The sequence below is a fragment of the Euprymna scolopes genome, chromosome 26 (assembly GCF_053919585.1).
Source record: "Euprymna scolopes isolate OS-2025 chromosome 26, ASM5391958v1, whole genome shotgun sequence".
In the NCBI taxonomy this organism is placed as follows: Eukaryota; Metazoa; Mollusca; class Cephalopoda; order Sepiida; family Sepiolidae; genus Euprymna; species Euprymna scolopes.
Window position 1 is genome coordinate 97,644,360 of NC_136507.1, and position 24,238 is coordinate 97,668,597.

Genomic DNA, 24,238 nt, shown 5'->3' on the forward strand with positions numbered 1-24,238 from the left:
AGGGGAAGCAGCTCCATTCAATTTATCAAAATCAGCCTTGCAGTAGCTACAATTTTTTATTAAAATCACAAAAAAACCTTCTCTACAAAAAAAAAAAAAAAGTAATTAACTTTTGGAGTATAACATTTTCAGTCTGTAAAATGGGTATACACATCTTAAAGATTTTTCTGTATTTTTTTTTTTTTTTTAAAATTAGGTTGAATTTAGGATAAGAACCCTTTTTTATGAGTTATTTATTTTGTTAAGGTGTGTTGTCCACGTTATGTTCGATGTCTCTAATTTTAGTATCCTTCTATCAATGTGCTCTCTAGCTTTATTAGTATATTCTTCATTGCAGTGATGATTTTTCCCAGGTTTAAATATGAGTTTTTGTTTATTATTTCTGTACGTTATATTTTGTGCATTTATATATGACGGACAGAATTTTACAATTAAAACTCCTGGAGAGCATAGCATGAAGTTCTTAAATATTTTTGTGTTAGATTTAAAAAACAAAAAAAATGTTTTTTCAAATTATTTATGAGTATTTACGTGATAGGCATTCTAAATATTTTTTTTTTTTTTTTTTTGGTGGACCCTTTCATTTAAATTAATTTCTGTCAGCTTCAATATGTTAGTGCTATCAAAATTGCAATTCAGCATACATTTTCAGTCAAGATAAAATAAAGCCTTTTTTCTAAGTTGTTTGATTTTTTTCCCCCCTCCAATCTTTTCATTAGAATTTTTTTTATATAGGCATTACATTTGTATATTCTCTGACAAAAGTTTGCCATAATATAATTTCTAAATCTAAGTTTCTTAACATATTTTAAAACAATGACTGATTATATTTTTTGTTAAGCATGGAAGTTGTTACATAATTGTACTTATAAATTAACTTGCTTGCCTCGTTTTGATGTTGTATGCAAACATTTTTGTTTGCTTTTTTTGTGTTTTCTTTATTATTTTATTTTAATTTTGCATATAGCAGTTTGCACACTTATGTTTGTCATCTAATTTAATTTGTAGATATTAAAGGAGGTTAATTACTAAAATCCATCAAATGTTTGTTATTGAAATCAAAAACTTATATTAACCAGTTCAGCCAACTATTGGAATCCAGAAACCTAATTTTAGTTATAAATCAATCATAACTTCCTTACCTAAAACGCACCAAACATTTATGTCATTTCCCTTTGCAAAACTCAATCATGTTCTGCAGAGTCAAAAACAAAAACAATTTTTGTCAACAAAACCAAAGCAAACTCCATAAATGTTTAAAGACATAACAAACTTGAGGCGTAAAAATGTTTGCAAAATTACTGAATTTGGTATTAAATAAACCCCCAAAAAGGGTTCATATGTCATAAAACTAAACAACAAAACTAATTATAAATTATTTACTTATTTTTATGATTTAAAAAAATTGCACTACTAGTCATGAAGATTTGGTTTCTGTCTGTGACAAAAATTGTCACATTTTTCAAACAGCCATTTATGCACTGCCACTGTGGGGAAAGGAATGGCCCCATAATTTTCCCCCTTCACCAGCTATGGGTAAAATGGCAACTTTTCTTGAATTAATTGTTTACAATAGGTATTTTGTTTCAACATTAAATAATAAAAAAAAGTTGATAGCTGGAAAACACCATCCAAACCAAATCTCAAAGATATGTTTTAAAACTTAGTTTAATTTTTATTAAAATGATCGAAGTCATTCGCATGTAGTTAATCTGAACTTATTTTTATTATATATGCAAAGAAATGACTCTTGAAACATGTTTTTAGACATATATGCTACAGTCCTGCAAATATTTTTTATGCTATATATATATATATATATATATATATATATTCTTTATTTATACAAACATTATTGGCTGCATATGTGCATACATGTTGCAGCTGTGATTTCTTTGAAATCTAGCATCATCAGGTTACTAGTCTTAACTGGTTTAAAATACAGAACCAGTGTTTGTATAAAGAAAATTAGACAATAATGCAGCTCTACTTGTTTTGAGCACTATCATAAAAACAGAAGTTTCATTGAAATAACGTCTACAAAACCACAGCAATACAGTCATATATATATATGTGTGTGTGTGTTGTTGAACAGCAGGGATAATTCCTGTTTGTTTTTCTTGCAATCCATTTTTTCCATTTGGCGGGCCAATGTTTGAACATTCTGTTTGAGTGTAAAAAGAAATTCGCCATAGTCGCAAACGTTTTAAACTTCCATGAGTCATGAATTAAAAATTATGTTTAGTGAATTTATTGAAAAGTCAATTTAAATCGTTTAAAATCATTAAAGGCACTTAAGTGTGCCTTCCCCTTCATATTAAGTCTGATTGATGATCGATCTTTTTCATGCGAATGAGTAGGGCTTCGATGATTGGGAGGTGCAGATCACAATGAAAGACGGCTAAAATGTTAGTGTTTTTAATTAATATGGTCCTAAATTCGTTTTTGTGGGTGTCACATGCTGCAAGGTGTTGGTAAATGGAGCTGTTCGGGGGAAGACAGGTGATATGTTAGCCGGCGAGATATATTGGTTCTAGGCATGCCGATGTATGTTGTTTTTGGAGACACATTCTCTTATAGGACATTTAAAAACGTACATGGCATTTCTAGTTTTGAGTAAATTGTCGTCAGGTGTAGTTGTTTTAAATTTTTTATAATAAATAATGAGTCTAAGTTTAGAGGGGGTTTTATTTTTCAATAGTTGAAATGTGTTTGTATGCTATTTATTATTTTTTTTGTCGATTTTATAATTAGCATGCATCTAGTTAAAGTAGAATGTGTTAATAATATTATTATTATCGTTATTATTAGTATTTTTTATAATGGTGGCTAGATCTTTAATATCATACCTAAACCATCCTTCTATGTTAGGTATATTGATTACATACTTTTATTAGAAAATTTAGATGAACTAACAAAAATCAAAACGGCACTTAAAAATAATTTGTTACTAAATTTCACGCTTAAAATAAATATAAATAACACAATTCCCTTCCTTGATAAATAAATTAAAACAGACATCGATAGATTTATTACAAAATCTTACCGAAAACGCTGTTTTATGATGTCCACATTTTTATCACTTTATTTGCTTAAAACTCTAAAAAAAAATATATAATGCACATTATTATTTATTAATTCATTTTAAAGTATATTCATTTCTGAACAAACCGGTGGTATTTTTAAAACTTAAAGTGCTTTGGTTTTTAAAATATGATTATTTTAGCAGAGCCCCCTTGAAATCTGTGATTATTCAAAGCTTTTTATTGTCCGTGTGTATTGCTAATTAAAAACACTGCCATTATAGCCGTCTCTCATTGTGATCTATGCCTCCCAATCATTGAAGCCCTCTTCTTTCACATGAACAAACCGACCATCTATCAGGCTCAGTATGAGGGGGGAGGCACGCTTAAGTGCTTTTAATGATTTTAATTGACTTTTTAATAAATTCACTAAACACAGTTTTTAATCCATCACTCGCCTGTAGACGACTCATGGAAGTCGAAAACGTTTGTGACTATGGCAAATTTCTTTTTACACTTGAACAGAACGTTCAAACATTGGCCCGCCAAATGGAAAAAAAACAGATCGCTAGAGAAACAATTAGGAATTATCTCTGCTGGAGAATGAAACATGCATAAGAGAAAAAATGCTACCCAAATATATAAATTTGACCCTTCAGAATGCTTATAGTAGTTGTTTTTGTTGCAATTGCTTTCACACTAGTCACGTTGAGTTGGCTTCTGCTCTAGCCTGAACCGCATTCTGAACCATGGTAGTCCATTCATGGTGGTCCTTAATAACTAACCACTATTCCACTGTTGAAGATTAACCATTTATGTTTCTGAAAGTTGAGGCAAGTTCTTCTTGGTGGTTGTCATCCACGTCCTTTGCTGCCCAATGACACATCTGTGTTACCCAAGCAGAGTGGTGGTCCGGGATATGACCTTAAACTATATCCAGTGGTGAGGCCCCAGCTTGCGGGCTTTGGGGAGTGTGGAGCCACCCTTTAATTGCCATTGCTCCCAGGTCCACTCTGACCCGGAGTGGTAGTACCTGTTAGGGTCCCAACTATGGGTTAAATAGAAACCAACTTGAAAACAACAAATATATTCTAATTAAAAGTTTTCTTCAAAATCTTTGGATTCGGCATTAAATAACCTGAAAAGGGTTGATATGCCGTAAAACAAAAACAACCAAACCAAACCAAGCAGAGTGGAATAAAGGATTACATCACAAATTAATTTCACCTTTAAGTAACAATTCCTCTACAAGATGCAGGTTAAAGATCCGACTGAATGTAAACCTGTCATCATCACAACTGGTTTAAAAAGCTGTGAAAAATGAAATAAATCACAGAAGATTGTTCAAAACTTATTTCCTTATTGAAATACTGACATCATTCAACGTGATGAAATGACAAGTCATCGCCACACAGTAAAAGTAAATGGCTTTTTTGAAAAGACAAAATGCTCAATGAAACCGAACTGGAAACCCTAATGTGAAGGGAAATGAAACAAAACTAATACTGAAACTAAAATTGTCATACAACCCAACTCTATTTACAGTAGCAGTTATTGTCAAAGAGTTCCAATTTCTTTTGATTAACCCTAACCCTCTTTAATCAAGTTTCACGGTCATAAAAGAGGACCGACTGGACAAAAGATTAATAGACACGATCCTTGATTGATATTAGAACCCCCCCCCCTCACAGGATCATTGAAGGCATACAAAAACAAATTTAGAAGACCTAACTTAGGATATAGTTCTGATTTGTTTGCCTCTCTACGAGGGCAAAGTTAGACGAAAAGTCAGTTTTTGATGTGGAGAAAAATAGAATTCCACAAAAAGGATTACTCTGGATTGGAACACAAAAAAAAAATTCTCAGTCTAGAAGGAATTCTCCACTGATTGAGGACAGAATAGAATAAGTGTAGCATCAGAACAGGTACTATGCTTTGTTCCTAATCAAAAGGTCAACTCTGTATATAGTTGTATGTATTATTAATGACTATTCTGTTAAGATTAAGAGTCCTTTTTATTTCTTCCAAGTTTTTTTCTCCTGAAATAAGAATTCCAAAGATATAAGTTCATTCTCTCTTCAAGTTGACTCGATATTTGATGGCATAAATTTAATTATGCATGTGAATAGTTTTTATTATTAATTGCATGGTTTATTTATTCATAACTATAATTATTAATTGATCATAGCAACCTATCATTTATGAAAAATATATAAAGAATTTCTATTAAAAAAAAAAAAAAAAAATCTGTAAGAGTTTATGGTTTTGCCTTCTACAACATTGCTTGAAGATGTAATTAATATTTTGAAATAGCGAATAAAAATGAGGTCATTTTATAATAAATCCCATCATAATAAAATTGTTATTTGGATTATTGTGACTACTATTCTTATCTCGGTTGTTATGTTCACAAAATTTTGACCGATGTAACCTTTGCCCTTCCTTTTGAAGTTAGGAATCTTTGTGCTGAACTTGAATCTGTACAGAAATTTGAATTTTATTCAATCCACAGGAATTGATTGTTCTCATTATGTCAACTGTGACTGGATAAAATGTTAAGGAATTTTTATGCACCTGTTGTGCAACGGATAAATATACTGAGTAACAATCAGTTTGAAATGAGTTTCTGGAGGATGTAGCTTTCATCCTTGCTACAAGCTGTAAAGTATGGAAAGCTTACTACAATTCATTGCTGAGTTCCACTCAAAAACTAAAATGGCTGCTCCCATATTTTCTGATATAATCCTAAGGGCAGATAACTCCCCATTACTTTCAGGAGCAGATAATTCCTTAATACTTCCTTTATCAGGAGTAGATAACTTTTACCTACATAGGTGATACTAAGAATAAAAATAGAACATTTTCACTTTAGTGTTCCCAAGTTTCAACGGATGCATCTGAAGAAGGTCGGCAGTGACATTGTGAATATAACGAGCAAGATGAGAATAGTAATCCAAATTATCAAATTCCAAAATGTGACAGAAGAAATTTGCTTGAATATATTATGAACATTGTAAAGAGTTCATTTTTATATAAAAATAGAGCCGGTTTTTTACCCTGGTATAATAATTTCTTACACCAAGGTACATAATCAAATTGATTTCCTCAATCATATATGGCAAGTATTTGTCTAAAAATTGTATTTCCAATCATTTTTAATATTTAATCCTGATCAGTATTTAATTCTTGATTAGTCATAAATAAAGGAAAGTGGAGGAGCTTTTCCTCTGACACTTAGAAGTCCTCTGTCATTCATAATGCTAGAAGCAAGTTTAAAAACAGACAATTTTTCATGATGCACCATATTCATTGGTCATTAATCTTTTTTCTATTCCTTTTTTGGCCAATATTCGACTGTAAAGAGGTGTGGAAGTAAAGAATGAGAAGGTGAGGGTTAAGTACTAGGAAGAGGGGGACAAATACAATGGTGCAAGTCTAGAATTCAACTTAATTAAAAAACAAAAATACAGAAAAATCCTTAATCAAGTAGCTTTTTTTTTTTTTTAACTAACAAAATAAAATTCTGTTGATTTTACTTTTTCTGTAATCTCCATAAACAACAGAAAGTATGATTCTGTGTAGTGCTGGATAACCCAACTCGTCAAAAATAATGTTCAATTTCACTTAAATTCTAACCATACTCCTCTGATGAATATTATTTGAAAGAAATTATTAGGAGAAAATTTATTAAAAATGAACCCACGTTTATTAGCTATTTTAAAACTTTGTTTCCATCCACAAGTAATGTTGATGACATAAAAATTTTTAAATGAAATCTAAAAAAATTTGTTTACTAATGTGTGATTTATTTGCATCAAAAACAGTTTCCTAACCTAAAATGCACTGAACATTGATGTTATTGATTTTCCTCTTTCCTTTGCAAAACTCAGTCATGTTCTGCAAAGTCAAAAACAAAGACAATATTCTTTTACAACCCCCGCCCCCCCAAAAAAAAAACAATAAATATTGGAATATATAAAGAACTGCAAGCATAAAAACTTTTTCACCCAAAAATTATTGGATTTAGTATTAAATAATCTGAAAAGGGTTAATATGCCATAAAACAAGACAACCAAATTACATTTTTTTAAATTTAATATTAAGTATTGTTTTTTTAATGCAGATATTTCACGCATGAGTAGGTAAACCCAAATAATTGTTTAGAACTAATTTCCCAAAGATATATTTTCTGCCCAAATCTTTTATACCAAAGGCAGTTATGTTTGCTATAATTGTTCATTCAAAGATAAGTAATTTTAAATTTTATGATAAAAGTAATTTTAAGTTTCATGCTAAAAAAGAAATATTATCGTAAAGTAATCACCAAGTAATTTTAACAGTAAAAAAAAAAAAAAAAAAAAAAAGAATGTATGCAAATTTACACTTAAGATTATATATAAAAATGGTTAATTTCTTTCCTTTTTAAAATATAATTTTATTATGTGCTTTTAATACTGTTCTCATCTTGGATGTTATAACATTTTAGCTGATATAACCTCCAACCTTTTTTCAAGTGCATCTTGTCGATTAGAAGTCTTTAATCCATGTAAATTGCCTGTATTCCATCAGCCATTATTAGGTTGGCAGCCTTGTAACTCTCACTTCCTTATTTTGTCATTTAGTCTTCATATTCCATGAACAATGTTTCTGACAAAGGGGGGATAATTACTGTTTTCTGAGTTGGAATCTATCCATCTAACACTTATTGTTGGATATTTTTTTTTTTTTTAAAGTTACAATCTAGCGACTTCATGTCCTGTCGGGAGCGATTTTCATTAAGAAAAAAAAAATGTATTCTTAGTATTGTCTATATTGAGGATGGAACCATCAACCTTCAGAATACTATTATTTGGAACTGGTTATTACTTAGCACTTACATCTATTACACACTTTCGGATTCTCTAGTTCGACAATAAGATGCATGTAAAGAAGATTGGAGGTTAAAATGGCCGAAACGTTGTGAATCTAACATGGAAAATGAGAACATTTGTTCAAATAATTCAATAAAAATTATCAATCCTCATGTCAAAAATTCTGAAACATGATTTTTTTGTAAATATGCAACAAACATTTTAGTGTCTTTATAGATTGGTGATCTTTTAAACCAACACATTTCAGATAAAAACATGATGTCCGACTTAATGTAAATCCCAAAAATTACAAAAAAAAATCATCCATTAGACGTGCTAGATGTATTTTTAATAAAATATCATCCCCAATTATGTTATGTTTAAAAATAGCAGACCCTTAATTGAAGTCCGTTTTAATCTGGGGAAATAAGTCATTGTATCATATTGAAGTGGTTGCGCAACTCTTCCATATTAAAACACCGTAAAATTCGATAATTTGATAAATCTTATTTTTAATTGTAATTATTTTTCTACTGGATTATTTTTTATAATATTTGGAAGTTATACAAATTTCAACATGGCATTTAAGCATGTAATAATGTTTTCACCTGAAATGTGTTGCTTTGAAAGATCCCTAATTTCACACACACACACACACAAGGTTATCTATACTGCATGATTGCTATTAATGTTGTGTTTATATTGATAAACTTTTGATATTTTATTTTCCACTGTTCACGCGTAGCTTGTTGTGTTGCATGCTTTATTACTGTGATGTTTCCTGTGCTCTACTATTTCCGACAGACTTCAGCGGCTTGTTGGCTGCAACCAGTGTTGTCATCTGCGTCACCAGCAGCGACACGATGCCACCTCCACCATGCACAAAGGGTTAGTAGGGCTACACCAAGTACACACCGATTATTGGTGATGTACACCAGGGGTCAGGCTGATTCTTCTTTGCCCTCCTCTCCCCACTGCTGGTCATCGTCTGAACTTGTGTCCACCTGCATATACTCTGTGTGAGCTACTATTACTATGCCTTATTCCATCTCCATCATCATCATTCCTCCTCTTCATCTTTATCCTCATCTTTTGCGCTCTTTGCAATGAACTAAAGAATTTGGCTTGATTGCTTACCTCTGAATCTAGCATATCAAACTTCCATACTTTTATCTTCATTATTTTTTAAAAATTTTATTTAATGGATGGTGAAGGCATAATGGTGAAGGCATATTCAGTGCTTGTTCAGACCTTCCTTCCTCCCTCATAAAAAAAAGTAAATAAATAAAAAAAACAAAAAAACTGCATGATGCATGTTCCCGTGATGGTAAGAAAATACTGTACACCAAAAATCATATCGATTGATTATGTGGTTTCATTTTTAAATAAGAAAATATGAATTTTATAGCAAAATGATAAGTGGTTGCACCATCTTGAAAACTGTCTGAAAGAACATCGGAGATAACTCCAAATAATTCAAACTTTAGCAAGTTTTTTTTTTTTTTAAAGTAATCTGGTTGAATTTCAGAGACATTAAAACTTTTAAAAATATAAAAAAAACTAAAATTCATCATTAGTTATCTCCTCTCACAGAAACTCTTTAAAAATCAAATTCACAATTAGCTTTGTTTGTTTTCGTAATAGGTACAAATTCCCTTTAGTTTCTTGAAAAAAAATTTTTTTTTTTTTTTATGAATAAAAATAAAACTACTTGATCAATTAACATGATTTTTGGTATACAATGTTTTTTTTTTTTCATCACGGATACGTACATCATGCAATTTTTATTTATTTTTTTATTTTTCATGAAAGGGGATGGCGCGAGTTCTGAACAAGCATTGCATATTCAAATTTATTGGCTAACATTTTATTTTTTTATTTCGCCTCTCAACCCTAATACCATGACTAACATATTTGATGGACATATTTGATGCATCCCCACATAGTCTAACAACTTTGTTACTGAAAGTCCTTTTGTTTTTTAATTTTCAGGAATATTATTAAGTTAGTACCAAATTTTCAGATTATAAAAAGATTTTGATAAAAATATGTTCTATGTCATATCGCTTCTGTACTTTTTTTTGTTTGGTCTTCAGTTTTTAAAACAAAATCCTGTTTATGAGAGATCGTTTCACGTTAAACTTGAATATCAAACTGAATCTTGGGAGAAATACATATATGTAATCTTTGGGAGGTGGGTACAGAATTTTATAATAGTTATATACAGACCAAATTAATTAAACATACTGAATTAAAAAGTAAAAAAATAAAAATGCTAGATAACTTGTTTCAAATCTCGTTTAAATTGTCTCAACACTTAACACGTTTTTTTTTACTTAAACTCCTTTAAAATAAAATCAAGGTTAAAAATTCCAATTAAAAATAATTGATGAAAATGAAAATATGGCAAGGGACAAAAACAAAAACACAAAAATGGGAAGGGAAGAAAAAACTGGGAAAGAATTAAATAGAAACCATACTAAAATATCCTAAAAAATTTTCTTTTTGCTAGTTCTCCATTTTTAGCAAGTTGCACTCACTTTTTCATTGGGAAATTCTAGTAACCATCTACTTTGAGTCTTTGAGATCTTCTCTTTCAAGCAAAGAAAATATTTTAGGATTTAATGGTTTCATTTTGTACTTAATTGTTATGTTTAATAAATTTTGTGTATGTATATGTATATATATATAACATTTGAGTAATACTGGGCATAGTGCCATTATTATTAATTGTTGAGGTATTTTTTTTATAATTTCGACATATCATTAAAGAAGAAAAAGTGTGATAATGAACAGAAACTAAATTCCACTTCAAAAATATTCAATGTTTAAAAAAACAAAAAATCTTAAATTTAATATTTATCTATAGCTCTATTGGATATTAAATATTGAGCTTCATTTTTGATTCCTGATGAAATTGATTCAAACAATATAAAATTGCCTTGTGAGTATGAGAGAGAAACTATATACTCAACAAAGTTTGAATCTACAGACTTGTAATTTGGTGTATAGAATAAAAATTTTAATCAATTTTCATCCGGTGAAAAGGGCTGCTAAAGAGTCAAACTTGGTATGTGGTGATGGTGGGGAGATTTTGGATTTGTATCTGTTTGTCAACTGTTTCATGAATGCGCATGTGTGAATCTTTCACATGATAGATTACTTATGTTAAGAATAAGTAGGGTTGGAAACACTTTTTAAAGATCGTGTCAAGCTGACCTAATTGACTCACTGTTTTTAGGTTTTGGTTTTGGTTTCTATCTCCGCTTGTATTTTTTTCTTACAAGAAGTAAAATATTTAGAAAAAAACATACTTGCGTTTTGTAAACTGTTTTTGACTCCTAGTGGGGGGGGGGGGATATGAAACCAATGAATTCGCCAATCGTTTTTATAACCACTGCTGTGCTAAACCAACTAATGAAATCTTCCAAAGTTACTATAAAAATTGTAAAATTTTGGATTCAATCAGTTCGCCGTTGGCTATGTCACGAGACTGCATTGACTGTTAGCCGCCATCTTTGTTACAGGAAATTACTTCGCACTCAGTATCGAGACTGCACTCTGTTCAACATGTCTCAACACTTAACACGTTTTTTTTACTTAAACTCCTTTAAAATAAAAATTAACGTTACATTTAATATTTACGGTATTCCTGTTTCTAATAAATAATAATTCTATATTAATTAAAATATGTCTGCTAGTGGGTGTGTGTGTTTTTGTGTGAAACGGCACTAACCCTGTTTGGGTTTAACCAACTTCCTCCAAAGGAGGAAGTTCCATAGGAGTATGAAATTCTCCAGCGGTCCCCAGTTGCATGTATATCCCAATTAAAGGAGATGACGACGTTAGGTTTTTGCAACTCTTGCAGAGAGGTGTCGACGTCCTCCTACATACAGCACCTGGAATTCCCAAATTGGTCACCCTTTTTAGTAATGACCAGGGAAGTTGATGGGAAGCTCTTCAATCTGCGCCGTCTACAAGCTGTCAGTAAATTCAAAGAAACAGTAATCATAGACCTCCTTTTTGCTGACGACTGTGCTCTCAATGCCACCAAAGAGCATGAAATGCAACTGGAAGTGGATAAATTTTCTTCAGCATGTGAGAACTTCGGTCTTACAATAAGTATGAGCAAGACAGAAGTCATGCACCAGCCTGCTCCTGGCAACACGTACCAGGAACCGAACATCCAAGTAAATGGTCAGAGCTTGAAAGCAGTAAACCATTTCACCTACCTTGGCAGTACACTCTCTCGTGCTGTCAACATCGACATCGAAATCACCAACCGCATTGCCAAGGCCAGCAGCTCCTTTGGCAGACTAAGGAAAACAGTCTGGGAACGAAGAGGAATTCAGCAGTACACAAAGGTCAAAGTGTACAAAGCAGTGGGTCCTCTACACACGTCACGAAAAGCAACTAAACCACTTCCATCTTCGGAACATCTTGAACATTCGCTGGCAAGATATGATCCCAGACACTTATGTTCTTGAGAGGTCCAAGCTCCCAAGCGTCATCACTACGATCCGCAAAGCGCAAACCCGCTGGGTAGGCCACGTGTATCGCATACCAAAACAACTGCTCTATGGTGAACTCCGGTGCGGAATGAGAAGAGCTGGTGAACAGCGCAAACGGTTCAAAGACACTCTGATATCCTATATGAAAGACTTCAACATTGACGTGAACTCATGAGAAAGCAGTGCTTCCGACAGGCCAACCTGGCGCCGCTTGGTACACGAGGGCTCTCTGCTCACGGAGGCAAGACGAACTGAATCTGCAAAAGAGAAGCGCGCTGCACGAAAAGCCGGAGATGCTGAAGTGGCCGTCTTCAGCCACTGGTGTCCAACATGTGGCAGGGGCTTCCGCGCCCGGATTGGACTGATCAGTCACCTGTGGACACACAACTAGTTGTCTATGGTCATAATCGACTCCGATTGACGAACACACAAACACATACATACAGCACCTGGAATTCCCAAATTGGTCACCCATTTTAGTAATGACCAGGCTCAACGATGCTTAACTTTGGTGATCTGACGGGAACCGGTGTGTGAATGTGATTACGCTGTATTGCTAGTGTGTGTGTATATATATATATATATACATTAGTGTTTGTGTGTGTATATTATTATTATTATTATTTTTAATAGACAAGCTTGTTTCATCATGGAAACTCATAAGTATAGATTTTACAACTGGTCTACCTTCTACCAAGTTCAAGCCTACAATACTGAGTATTATAACCCCTTAACCACCTATGCAAATGAGACGTGTAAATACGCTTTTTATACAAATGTACTGTATCTAGGGTATTTAACCTCTCTAAAGGAGAGAACTACAGCTATATTTATGTGTGTGTATATATATAATATATATATTTATATGGTAAATAAATTTGACATCTATTTACATACCTTCCAAGAATTCAACAGTAACAATAGTTTAGTGTATGCTTTTTTTTTGAGATGATATGGATTTTTGATATAAAAGCCTCTTCATCAGCACAGAGTATAAACGTTAACTTCAAAGTTAAATCATAGTGTCAGGACTAGAGTGCATAATTTAATCGGTTGATCGAGGCTTGGGATACGATAATTATAATCCACTTCAAATAGGAAAGTAAATAACAAAGCAGTTTTATCAAACGTACAAAGGGACACAATATGGGAAATAAAGATTGTTTAAAATACTGGTATAAATAAAGTATGCACAACAAACAAAAGGAATAATTTATAAATCATTTTTTTTTTTTCAAAGAAAAAAAAATACAAAAATATGAGGCCAAAATTAATAAATAAATTCATCATTCATTAAAAATCTATTCCTGTAATAGATGAAAGAACTATTTAGAGCAACATCATTTTAAGGCAGATCTTAATAAAAATTAAACTAAAAATAACAGGAATATAATTTGCAGTCTTGCAATTCTACAAAGTAAAAGTGGAGGTATGTTTTGTTGGGTTAGTGAATCTAAAAAAAAAAAAAAATTGAACTTTTTTAGGGTCTTGGAATTGGAAAATATTGACCCTATTTTCCGATGCCATGAACGATTCTTTTAATTGTTTTTTGTTAAATCTTAATTTTTCATTGCTGATGCTAACGATCGATAAAATGGTAATTATAGAATCCACCAGTAAACCTAAAATCTATAGCCCCCCCCTCCAGCAAATGTGCTTTTAAGTTTCTTGAAAATATATGCACATATTGCATGAGTATTTGTTATTCGACCCCACTCCTCAAAAAAAAAAAAAAAAAAAAAAAAGATTGTATAGCTAAATGTTTAGAGATTAAAAAAAGAATTGAAATCAGAAATTTAAAACAGAATCAGTAATGGTATTGGAATCAATTAAAATCGTCCTATCGCTAGTGTGTGTGTGACGTAGATTATCTGTGACCATTTATGTAACGAACTAAATATTGCATACGAAAATATTTTTTAAAGATGTACAGCAATAACATAATATGCAACATTTTGTTTGATATTTTAACGTGTGGCTTTGAAGTTATATCTTGGGCACATTTTCTAGTTATCTTTACACCATTTGGGATTTCGTTGCATCCAGCATTTTTCTTGCCAACTAAAGTAAAACAAATTCTTGCTACTTTAGCATCCTTTCATATTTCTAAATGGATTGTAAACTTGCAATATTTATTTTGATTAAAATTTCTTAATGGTCTTCATCTTTCTCTCACTCTTTCCATTCCTCTTTGATGAATCCAATTTGCATTGAATTGAACTTTCTTTTTTTTTTTTTCTTCCTCTGCTTTTGGTCCTGATTTTTATCAGTTCTTGTACTTCTGCCTGTTCAATTCCAATTCTAGCTATTACCATTTTGGTGCTTGTTCAGAATAATAATAAAAATGGAAAAATTAAATTTTAACGTAAAGCAATGTTATCTATTTGCCGTGTCGAAATTCCAAAAATGGCGAAAGATGATAAAGTACAAAATTAATTAGCAAAACTTGCTTTTGAAGCAAAATTGCAAGTTATACTTTAATAATGGAGATTTCAAACCATGGGTTACTTCCCTTATTTTACTTGTATTTGAAAATAATAATGACAGATGATCGGATCATGGAAATAAATGTTTTATATAAAGTAATATGAACAAGTACCACCATTTTTATTTCTTTCTTTCCATTTACCCACAATTTTCATGTTCTTTAGCCGTTGCTTCTTATTCTTCCAAGTGACTGATTATTCATCCATTGGTTGTCTCCCCTTTACAATCTTCGCATTCATCATCTGACCAAAAGAAATAAACCAGCAGTGTCTTATGCATGGATCTATTGAATGCTCAATTACAAACTATTTGCTTTTTTTAAAAAATTTTTTTAATTTTTTTTTATTAATGAATTAAAATTGTTTTTTGTTTATTTTCTTATTTTTCTGCTTTTATTTTATGTTCATCAATTTTTAATCATGAAGTTTAATATAATTTTTTTTTTCCAATTACATTTTTTCTTGTTTATTGATGGTTGTAAAAAAAAAATCTTATCATTTAATTCATTTTAATTTTAAGATTTTTTTTTTTTTGAAACGTGCACCCAAGAATTGTTTTTTAATTGCTTCATGAAGTTAGCTGTATTCATATGTTTATATACTTGTATGTACAAAATTCATCCCTAAACTAATTAACTAGTCATTATGAATTAAAACTCTGGTTTTGTTTATTTTTAATTTTTCTGCTTTTATTTATGCTCACATTTAATCTTTACATTTTTTGCTCAATAATTTTCATCGCAAAGTTTAATATAAGTTTTTGTTTTCCTTTTTCAATGACATTTTTCTATGTTTATTATGGATGTTTGTGAAAAGAGCAAGACAATTTATCCATTTTAATTCTAAGAGTTTGTTTTAAACATGCATCCAATAAGTATTTTTAAATCTCTATTTACATAAAGTTAGATGTATCTGTTTGTGTAGTTTTGTATATATGCAATTCAGCCGTAAACTAATTAACTGATCATTATCAATTTGTGAATACGGCCGACAGGCATAGATATGGGTTATATTTAGTTTTAAATTTATGCAAACGCTGTAAAACGTGGAAAAATGTAAATTCAGATATATCTCCTATTTTTTTTTAAATTTAAAAAGTATGAATGTAATATCAATTAATAAATATTGCTCAGATTTCATTTTTTTTGTGTGTGTTTTAAAGAGTTTTTAGGGAACAATGATTTAAATACTATCTTCCATTTAAAAATTTCAGATTTGCATTGAATTTGATTCATAGTTAGCAAACATCAATTAAGCAAGCTTCCCTGAATTTCATTTTCTTAAAACCCCATAAGCTTAAGTGTTAAATTTCAAACATTTTCTTTGAAATTTCAGACAGTTCATATGTAATGGATTTTGATCAAAATTAGAATAAGGATTTGTTCATATATTAATGGATGCAGAAACTTTAACCCTTCTATCTTCAAGGGTTGTGGAACTTTTTAGGTAATGAAGTCTATTTTCTTGAGGAAATCAGCAGGAATGGTCTTAGAGGAAGACAACCTGGATCCTTCAGTGGTGAGAGTCGTGAGAAATAAAGTGCCTTGTTGAACCCTAGCGACTATGCGTTGCATTTGATTGGACCCTAAGAGAAAGTGGTTTGCATGAAAGCAAGATATAGTGGATGAAAAAATTAAATGGATCGTAATTTGAAATAAGAGATGAATTGAAGCAATCTGTGATTAGAAGAGAAATAATAGGAACAATCAAAATCAACATGAGGAGGAGGAGGAATAATTAAAGACCTGGCCAGAGATGAGTCAGTTTTGGAAGTCAATTTTTTTAAAGTTGTATAATGCATACCAGCTTATAAAATGGACACTAAACTGAATACAAATATGATCTCTTCCTGTTGCAAGAAATGGTATTTTCTAATGGTATTTTTCTGTTTATATTTAACTTGCAGGGTTACCTAAAATTGCTCGGGGTAAAAGTACGATCTGTTTCTATTAAAAATTTCTATCTCTCCACCTGTCTTTTTCTTTCCCTAACTCCCTCTTTCTACTTTAGCTGGACATACATACAGACAGACAATTCTCCTTGATGTAATAATAGATTCCTTGAGTAATAAGTGGACAATTTCTTTCCAAATTAATAGGTAATAATAAATTAATAGGTAAGAACATTCAAATAAACCTTGACGAAACCTGACCCAGTTGAATCCAGAGAACGGATATTTTTGCTAAATTTTAAATATTATTCATCCAGGTCAACATTAATCAAGAAAGACTTTGTGTTTTTTTTTGTTTAGTAGTTTTTTTTTGTTTTGTTTTTTTTTTTAAATTTTTAGCAGGACATACAAACACATATACACCTAGGCAACCTCTCTTTATATAATATGAATAGTAGGATAAATGTATATCATTTTAATAAACTCCATGAATATAACTTGAGTTGAAGTAAATTTTCATAATTTTTTCAAAGAAAATTTTTTTTTGTTTTTATTCATTTTATTATTATTATTATTATTATTTTTTTGTGAACTCTAGAATAATGTAATTATCAATTTTTTCTGAGATGGTGTATTTATAATGCTTAAATTAGGATAATCTTCAGAAGAGAAATTTAAAAAAAAAAGCTTACAATGTTTATTATGATGTAGCAGACATTAATTGCTTTCCAATAATGATATCCCTCAAGTGTTACATGCCAAATAACGCTCACATTTAATTTTCTTTTTTCGTGTAGAAATGTATTTGATATTTTTTTGTAAAGCATCAGTTAAGGAAATCTATTAAACAACAGCAATGCGCAGTTTTAATTTAATTTTTTTTTTTTTACCTCCATTCCAAAAATACATTGAAATAGTTTGATTATTGTAACTGAATTAGTGAAAAAAAAAAAAAAAGAAAAAAGTTTTTTATTTGATTAAATTTAACTAAAGACTTAATTATCTTTTATTAGATGCAGATGTGTATGTATGGGGGGTATCATTCTTTTTAAACAGGACAAACAAATTGAGAGTTAAAAGAAAATGTTTCTAAAAAAGCTTCCAGTAAAAGGCGTTCTGGTGCAGTAATGGAAGTTTTGAATAATAGTACGATTTAAAAAAAAAAAACTTTATTTCTTTTTCTATCAGAATTAAAAGGAATTTTAATTTTTTGTAAACAATAAAAGTTAATCTTTATGTATGAATGAATAGGAGAACTTTGTAATTGTTTTAATGATTCTTTTACAGATTTTATTTTTTTTTTTTTGTCAAGGTATACATGGTGCACGTTTAGTTAAAAAGTTAGACTTGCTTGAGATTACCACTCACATTTTGTGTGTGTGTTAGAAGTTATTGAGATTGTTTGGAAAGTTTATAACTTATTTTAGAGAATTATTACTGACTTAGTGTTAGTGTAGGGTTATGGAGAGTTTTTTTTTTTTTATGAAGGCTACCACTCGGACCTATGGTTAGTAGTAGAGTAAATAGTTTAATTTTTTTTTTTTTTACTAACCAACGAAACAGCATTTTTCTCTCGTAGCAAATTGTTTAGAGTGCATTATTATCTATATATTTATACCATAGTAACTTTGACATACGTACGTGTGTCACAGTTTCCAGATTATAAATTATTTGATCGGGAGATCCTATTTATTAAAAAGGCGGATAGAAAGTGATAGCATACTACGAACATTAAATTAGTGTATAGATGCACTAATTTAATGTTCGTAGTATGTTATCGTTTTCTAACCTCTTTTTTAATAAATAGGTCACTAAAGACGCAAAAAAAAAAAAAAATTAATGATGTCATTTTGGGGTCATACGTGAAACTAAAATATACCTTAGTCTTCTGGCTAGTATCCAAGGGTGGTATCTGTTCTGTCTAAAGATGGTATAATATATATTTCCGATATTATAGAAGTCTGTGACATATGTTCATTGAATAGACGCCTAGCGTTTCCATTTGTGTCAGGCGTCTATACAATGGAAATATGTCAGACTTGAATAAGGATATTGGAGATAAACCGTAATAACCAGATTACTTAGATAAAAATGTCTACAGTTTTAACAAAAGGGCTACAATAATATCGTGAGGTCTCCATTCACACTGAACGTCTACGGAATGCCCAGCAGCAATATATTACATATGGAAGATGCCACTGTGGAATTTCCACAGGTCCCGCTAAATGAAACATTGTGTGCTGTTATTTTTGTTTTTAATTTAATACTTATTACTTATTGCATTTATTGTCAAATTTTAACACACAAAGAAGATAATATTATTTAATATAATGGAAGCTGTTAAAAATTAATTTAAATTACTGTTTCTTCTGGAAATTTGATTGCAGCATTTGGCTAATTCTAAATTATTAGTAACTATTTTGTGTTTTACTTGTGTGTTAGTTTTTACTATTCGGCTTGATGGAAGATTTAATAATTTTAAAGCTGTGCAAATTGATGATAAGAATTTATATTAAGAATAAAAAACAAAATTAATAGTACATACATTTCATTTTCTATTTGTTCAACATTTTATAATGAACTTTCAAAAAAAAAAATAATTTTCTATAAGAGATACATTCTGTCTGTTTTTTTTTTTTTTTTTTTTTTTTTTTGTTAGTAAAAAAAGAAAGAAAAAATTACTTATTCTAAGACTAACCCTAGGTTCGAGTAGTAACCTCTCTAAAAGATTTTTTGCATAACTCTACCACCAACCCTAAGTTCGAGTGGCACCTCCCACCAAAAAAAACTTCCCTTAGCCTTATTAATTTTAGCCCTTCCCCTTTGTAAATCCATATTTAATTTTCTAAGAAGTAAGCAAGGATGTTATCTATTCTTTTCTGTTTTCATACTGAAAGTATAGACTGATATGTTTTAATTTAATTTTTGCTTTTAAATTCGTTAGGTTCCATCAAAATTAGGTTTTTGTCTAAAAAGAATGTGTAATCAAAGTTTCAAACATTTGGTTCAAGAAAAAGAAAATCATAGTCGTTATCAAGAGAAAGACCTCAAGTACGAGTTAGTGGGAAAAATTATTTTATGAAACAAAGCATTCAACTGCCCTACTCTCCTTCATGAATCTTTTGAAGTTTTAGTCTTCATTTGTTTTCACTTGAACGATGGAAGATGAAGAGAGAAAAAAATTGAAAATGAGAAACAAAGGAAAGGTGTCAAAAATGTGCAAAAGAAACAATGGTGAATTCTCCGAATTGCAAGCACTTGTACCCCCTCGACATAAATACCCCCAACAAACCCGAAAAGCAGCTAAATCCAACCTCTACACAATAGAGATCCCTAGATGTAAGAGAGCTTTCTACTCCAGTAGTTTCTTCCTCAGAACTGCTAGACTTTGGAATTCCCTTCCGGGTCCCTGCTTCCTCAACTGTACTGACATGCAGAAGTTCAAGTGTAACGTGAACAGACATCTTGCTGCCCAACTCCCTACATAGTACCTCTGTAGCTTAGGTCCCTGATAGTAGCCCCCTACATCAAAGTGGCAATGTGCCTTGTTTGGGGTGAAAATGTAATAATAATTAAAAAAAAAAAAAAAAAAAAAATAGTGGTGAAAAATTAAGAAAGTAAAATTTTAGCGATTTGCCAAAAAAAATAAAAAAAAATAGAAAACTCTCGCATTTTATAGAAAATCAGCTTTTTCTGGAATTAAAAAAAAATATTGAAAAAAATGGAATTCTGCTAAAAAGCAGAGAAATATATTTTATATTGTGGGGGGGGTCTATAGTTTGTACACATCATTAAAATACAGTAACCAACTCATTTGGCATAAGGGTTAAAGTATTCACTAATGGGCCAGGAGATCATCTCACAGTCTACAAGTATTTATTCAATATAAACGACGCATAAAAAATTTGTTGCAACACTCTTTTTTCCATAAACTGAAGGGAACGTTATTCTCTCTTTCTGAGGTATTTCCAACACTACATCCACCATTCTGCACATTGATCTCTTGCTAACTCTAACACTTCACATTTTAATATGGATCAAATTTAATGCAAATCTTTTAAATAGGTTATTCATATTATTCCCCCTTAAAACATAGCTGTAGGAATTGCATCTTGTGTGTGTGTGTTTTATAAAGTTCATATATATATATATATATATATATATATATATATATATATATATATATATATATACACACAAGCAAACAGTTAATAAAACATGTTAAAAAACACTTTGAAATGAGTTAAAAACATATTTAATCTGAAAAGGAAACACTAGATAAGAGGACTATCCACTTATCTAGTGTTTCCTTTTCAGATTAAATATGTTTTTAACTCATTTCAAAGTGTTTTTTAACATGTTTTATTAACTGTTTGCTTGTATTATAAGCTCTATCACCTATTTAGTTTTATCGAGTTTTTACATCTGGCTGAGATAATTTTATAAATATTAATTCTTTAACATTTATAATATACTTTAGCTTTACCATCTTGGATCATTTTGGTAAATTTAATTGTAATTTTTATTTTATTTATATCGTTAGACTATTAGATTGTAAACAGGGTCCAACATCTGAAACATATGTAACCAAACAGATAGAATGGTAATAAAAAAATAAAACATATATATATATAATGTGCATGTGTCCTTTATAAAATCTTTTATTAACAACACTGTATTGATCTATCAAAAGTAGGTCTACCGTGACAGTTGTCCACTTTTGATAGCTTGCTTTGTGATGTCAACATGGCGTTGATCTACCTCAACAATCCCAACTATTTAGAATGAGATCCTAAAACACTAAACATCTAACATTTAACTTTTCAAACATACGAGAAGTGATTACACAATTTTATGATAGTTTCTACTTTTATGATTTTATGATAACGTTTACAGGATTCTTTATCTATGTTAATTAAATTGTGATTACTTTTTGTGTACATGGGTTTCTCGTATAAACATAACTTTAATAATTACACATTTCTTTTTTAATGAAATAAAAAATACAATAACATAAAATGAAACAAAATAAAAAATGTGAATTTAAGTAATTTAATTAGAAATTAAATCCACCAGAATGCATTTATGTTTAATAATAAGCAGATCAGTCATTTTAATCTTTTATTAATAGTTGACAAAAAAAAAAAAAGAATTACTTAGTGATCCTTTGAAATTTGAAAGAATTTTGCAACCATTTAAACCATTGAATAGAAATTCATTTCTGACTTTAAAACTCTTAGCAAATTCTTCTGTATTATAAGACTGAAAACTTTGGAAGCTGCTTAGATCTGCTCATTTTATAGAGGTTAACAAAATTAGTTAGTTTTATTATATTTTCTCGAACATAAAAACACACTTCTGCAGTTAAATTTTAGTTTTACTGGAAGTTTAAAAATCAATAAATATGTATTATTTATTATGGAATATTTTGTTATAAATAAGATAAAAATTGATTAAAAGAATCGTTTTGGCATTGGAAAATAGGCACAAATTTTTCTGATTCCTGATTCCGATCAATCGTCTCAACACTAACACACACACACACACACACACACACACATATATATATATATATATATATATATATATATATATATAGTTTTAAAAATTTCATCAGAAATTTAAATAAAATGTTATAATTTACTATTAAGTCCATTGTTATTGTTAAACAGTTCAAATTATTTTAGACATCCTGGTTTAAAAGATAGTTACTTAGCAAGCATTACATAATGTATGACATTTTTGTTGTGGAAATGTGCTTCATTTGCTGATTAACTCATTATATTTGAGGAAGTGTCTTTTTTGCATAGATGGGTCAGGTTTGGTAGAATGATATTTCATTTTCTTTTGGAAGTGAGAAATCTACATAATATAGGGTTCTAAAATGTTTTCGTCTGTCAATACTAATATTAGAAATGTACTCTATAAAATGAAATGTGATCTAGAATAGAGTTTTAAAAAAGGAGTAAAAGTACCAGCGTGCAAAAAATGTTAAGCAAAGTTTTTTTTTTTTTTTTTTTTTTTAATCAATGTGTATGTGTGATATGGTTAATGGAATTTACTTTTCGTCTGTTAAAATAAATTTGACATCCATCCTCTGAAAATAATTTCCAACTTCCAACTTTTCTACCCCTGAAAAAGTTAACTTGCTTTTTATGCTTTGCATTCAGATTTAATCTATTCAATTTGTTGTATTTATTAAATTTTTTGCTTATAAAAGAAGAGCTTGATCATTGCTTTAAGGAAAACCTAATATTATCCCCCCCCCCCCAAAAAAAAGAAAAATGCATCTCAGTGCAGCCTGATTATGATACACTCTTTGAATTTGTTGACCCATTTTGAGTTTCACTCTTTTCTTCATCTTCAGCAATGATTTTCCAAATCATATTCTCAAATCATTTATTGACTTCTATAAAGAAAAGTCAACTAGGGATTTTTATCCTGGGTCCCCAAAATCAAGAAATTTCTTCCCATAGAAGTTCCACCTTCCCAGGCTTTGTCTTCTCTCTTTGAGAAGGGGTTAGTTTATAGCTAATCACCTGAAACACCCTTACCGGGAAATGCCAACAGGATTGTCCAGGAACCTTTTGTAGATCAGAGTGCCCCTCTTTGGAAGTGCTGACTTCTCAATCCCACTTCCCGATCCTTGTGTCTAAGTTTTTGCAGTGAGGGAGAACTAAACAGTTATAAAGAAAACAGTATTTCACAGAGAGTTGCTGATCAGAATCTTGCTGACCTGGAGCATATTTTCAATTGTAGAAATTTGTCAAGTCATGATTCTTGTTGTATGAAAACATCTTTTCGTGTTGTTGTTTCATCAGATGTTTGATCCTCTTTGTGTTTTGATAGCTGCGTTTCTTTTAATTCTCATTTGGGCAAATATTACCTGCCATTTTAAAGTCCCCAAAGAAAGCATTGCAAATATATTCAAAATAATAATTTTGAACAACCACTGAATCGTTATATTTTTAATTATTTGCTTAAATTAATTTGATACTATATATAAAGACTGTGGAATTGTCAGAATCATCCAGGTAGTTTATGGAAAATGCTGAAAGGTGCAAATTTAAAGTTTAATTTTTTTTTTTTTTTTTTTTTTTTTCACACAAATGCAGGCCATTTTTTTCATTGAAATATATATTATTTTTGTCACTATGAAGCTAAATTCAATGAAAAACAAGTGAAGCATGCATGGTCCCCCATGAGTGCACAGTGAATGAGACATAAAAACAATGATTAAGTTCAACCCCCCCCACACACACACACCGCCATTTAGCACCAAAAGTCCCCAGGGGACATCAAATCTTGGTGAAAATGAACAAACGGTGCAGTTTTAGTCCTTAACGTAAGAAAAAAAAAAAAAAAAAAAAGAAATAACTGTTCATCATTCAAATGCAAACAATATTCTAGAATAATTATTAGACAGTTTTTAAATTTATTTTTTAGAAAATTAAAATTCAAATTAAAGAAAACATTC

At 30.4% G+C, this 24,238-nt stretch overlaps 1 protein-coding gene across 13 annotated transcripts in view; it reads left to right on the forward strand.

Annotated features, from left to right (window-relative positions):
• LOC145248297 (kalirin-like) overlaps positions 1-24,238 on the forward strand; it is an 858,283-nt gene that overhangs the window by 334,469 nt on the left and 499,576 nt on the right. For 8 of the 13 annotated variants that reach the window (XM_080110176.1, XM_080110177.1, XM_080110178.1 and 5 more), the window contains one exon: positions 8,678-8,761. The exons of the other annotated variants lie outside the window; for them this stretch is intronic. In XM_080110176.1, coding sequence (XP_079966302.1) covers positions 8,678-8,761 — 84 coding nt within the window. The remainder of the gene's footprint in view (positions 1-8,677; positions 8,762-24,238) is intronic. 13 annotated transcript variants of the gene reach the window in all.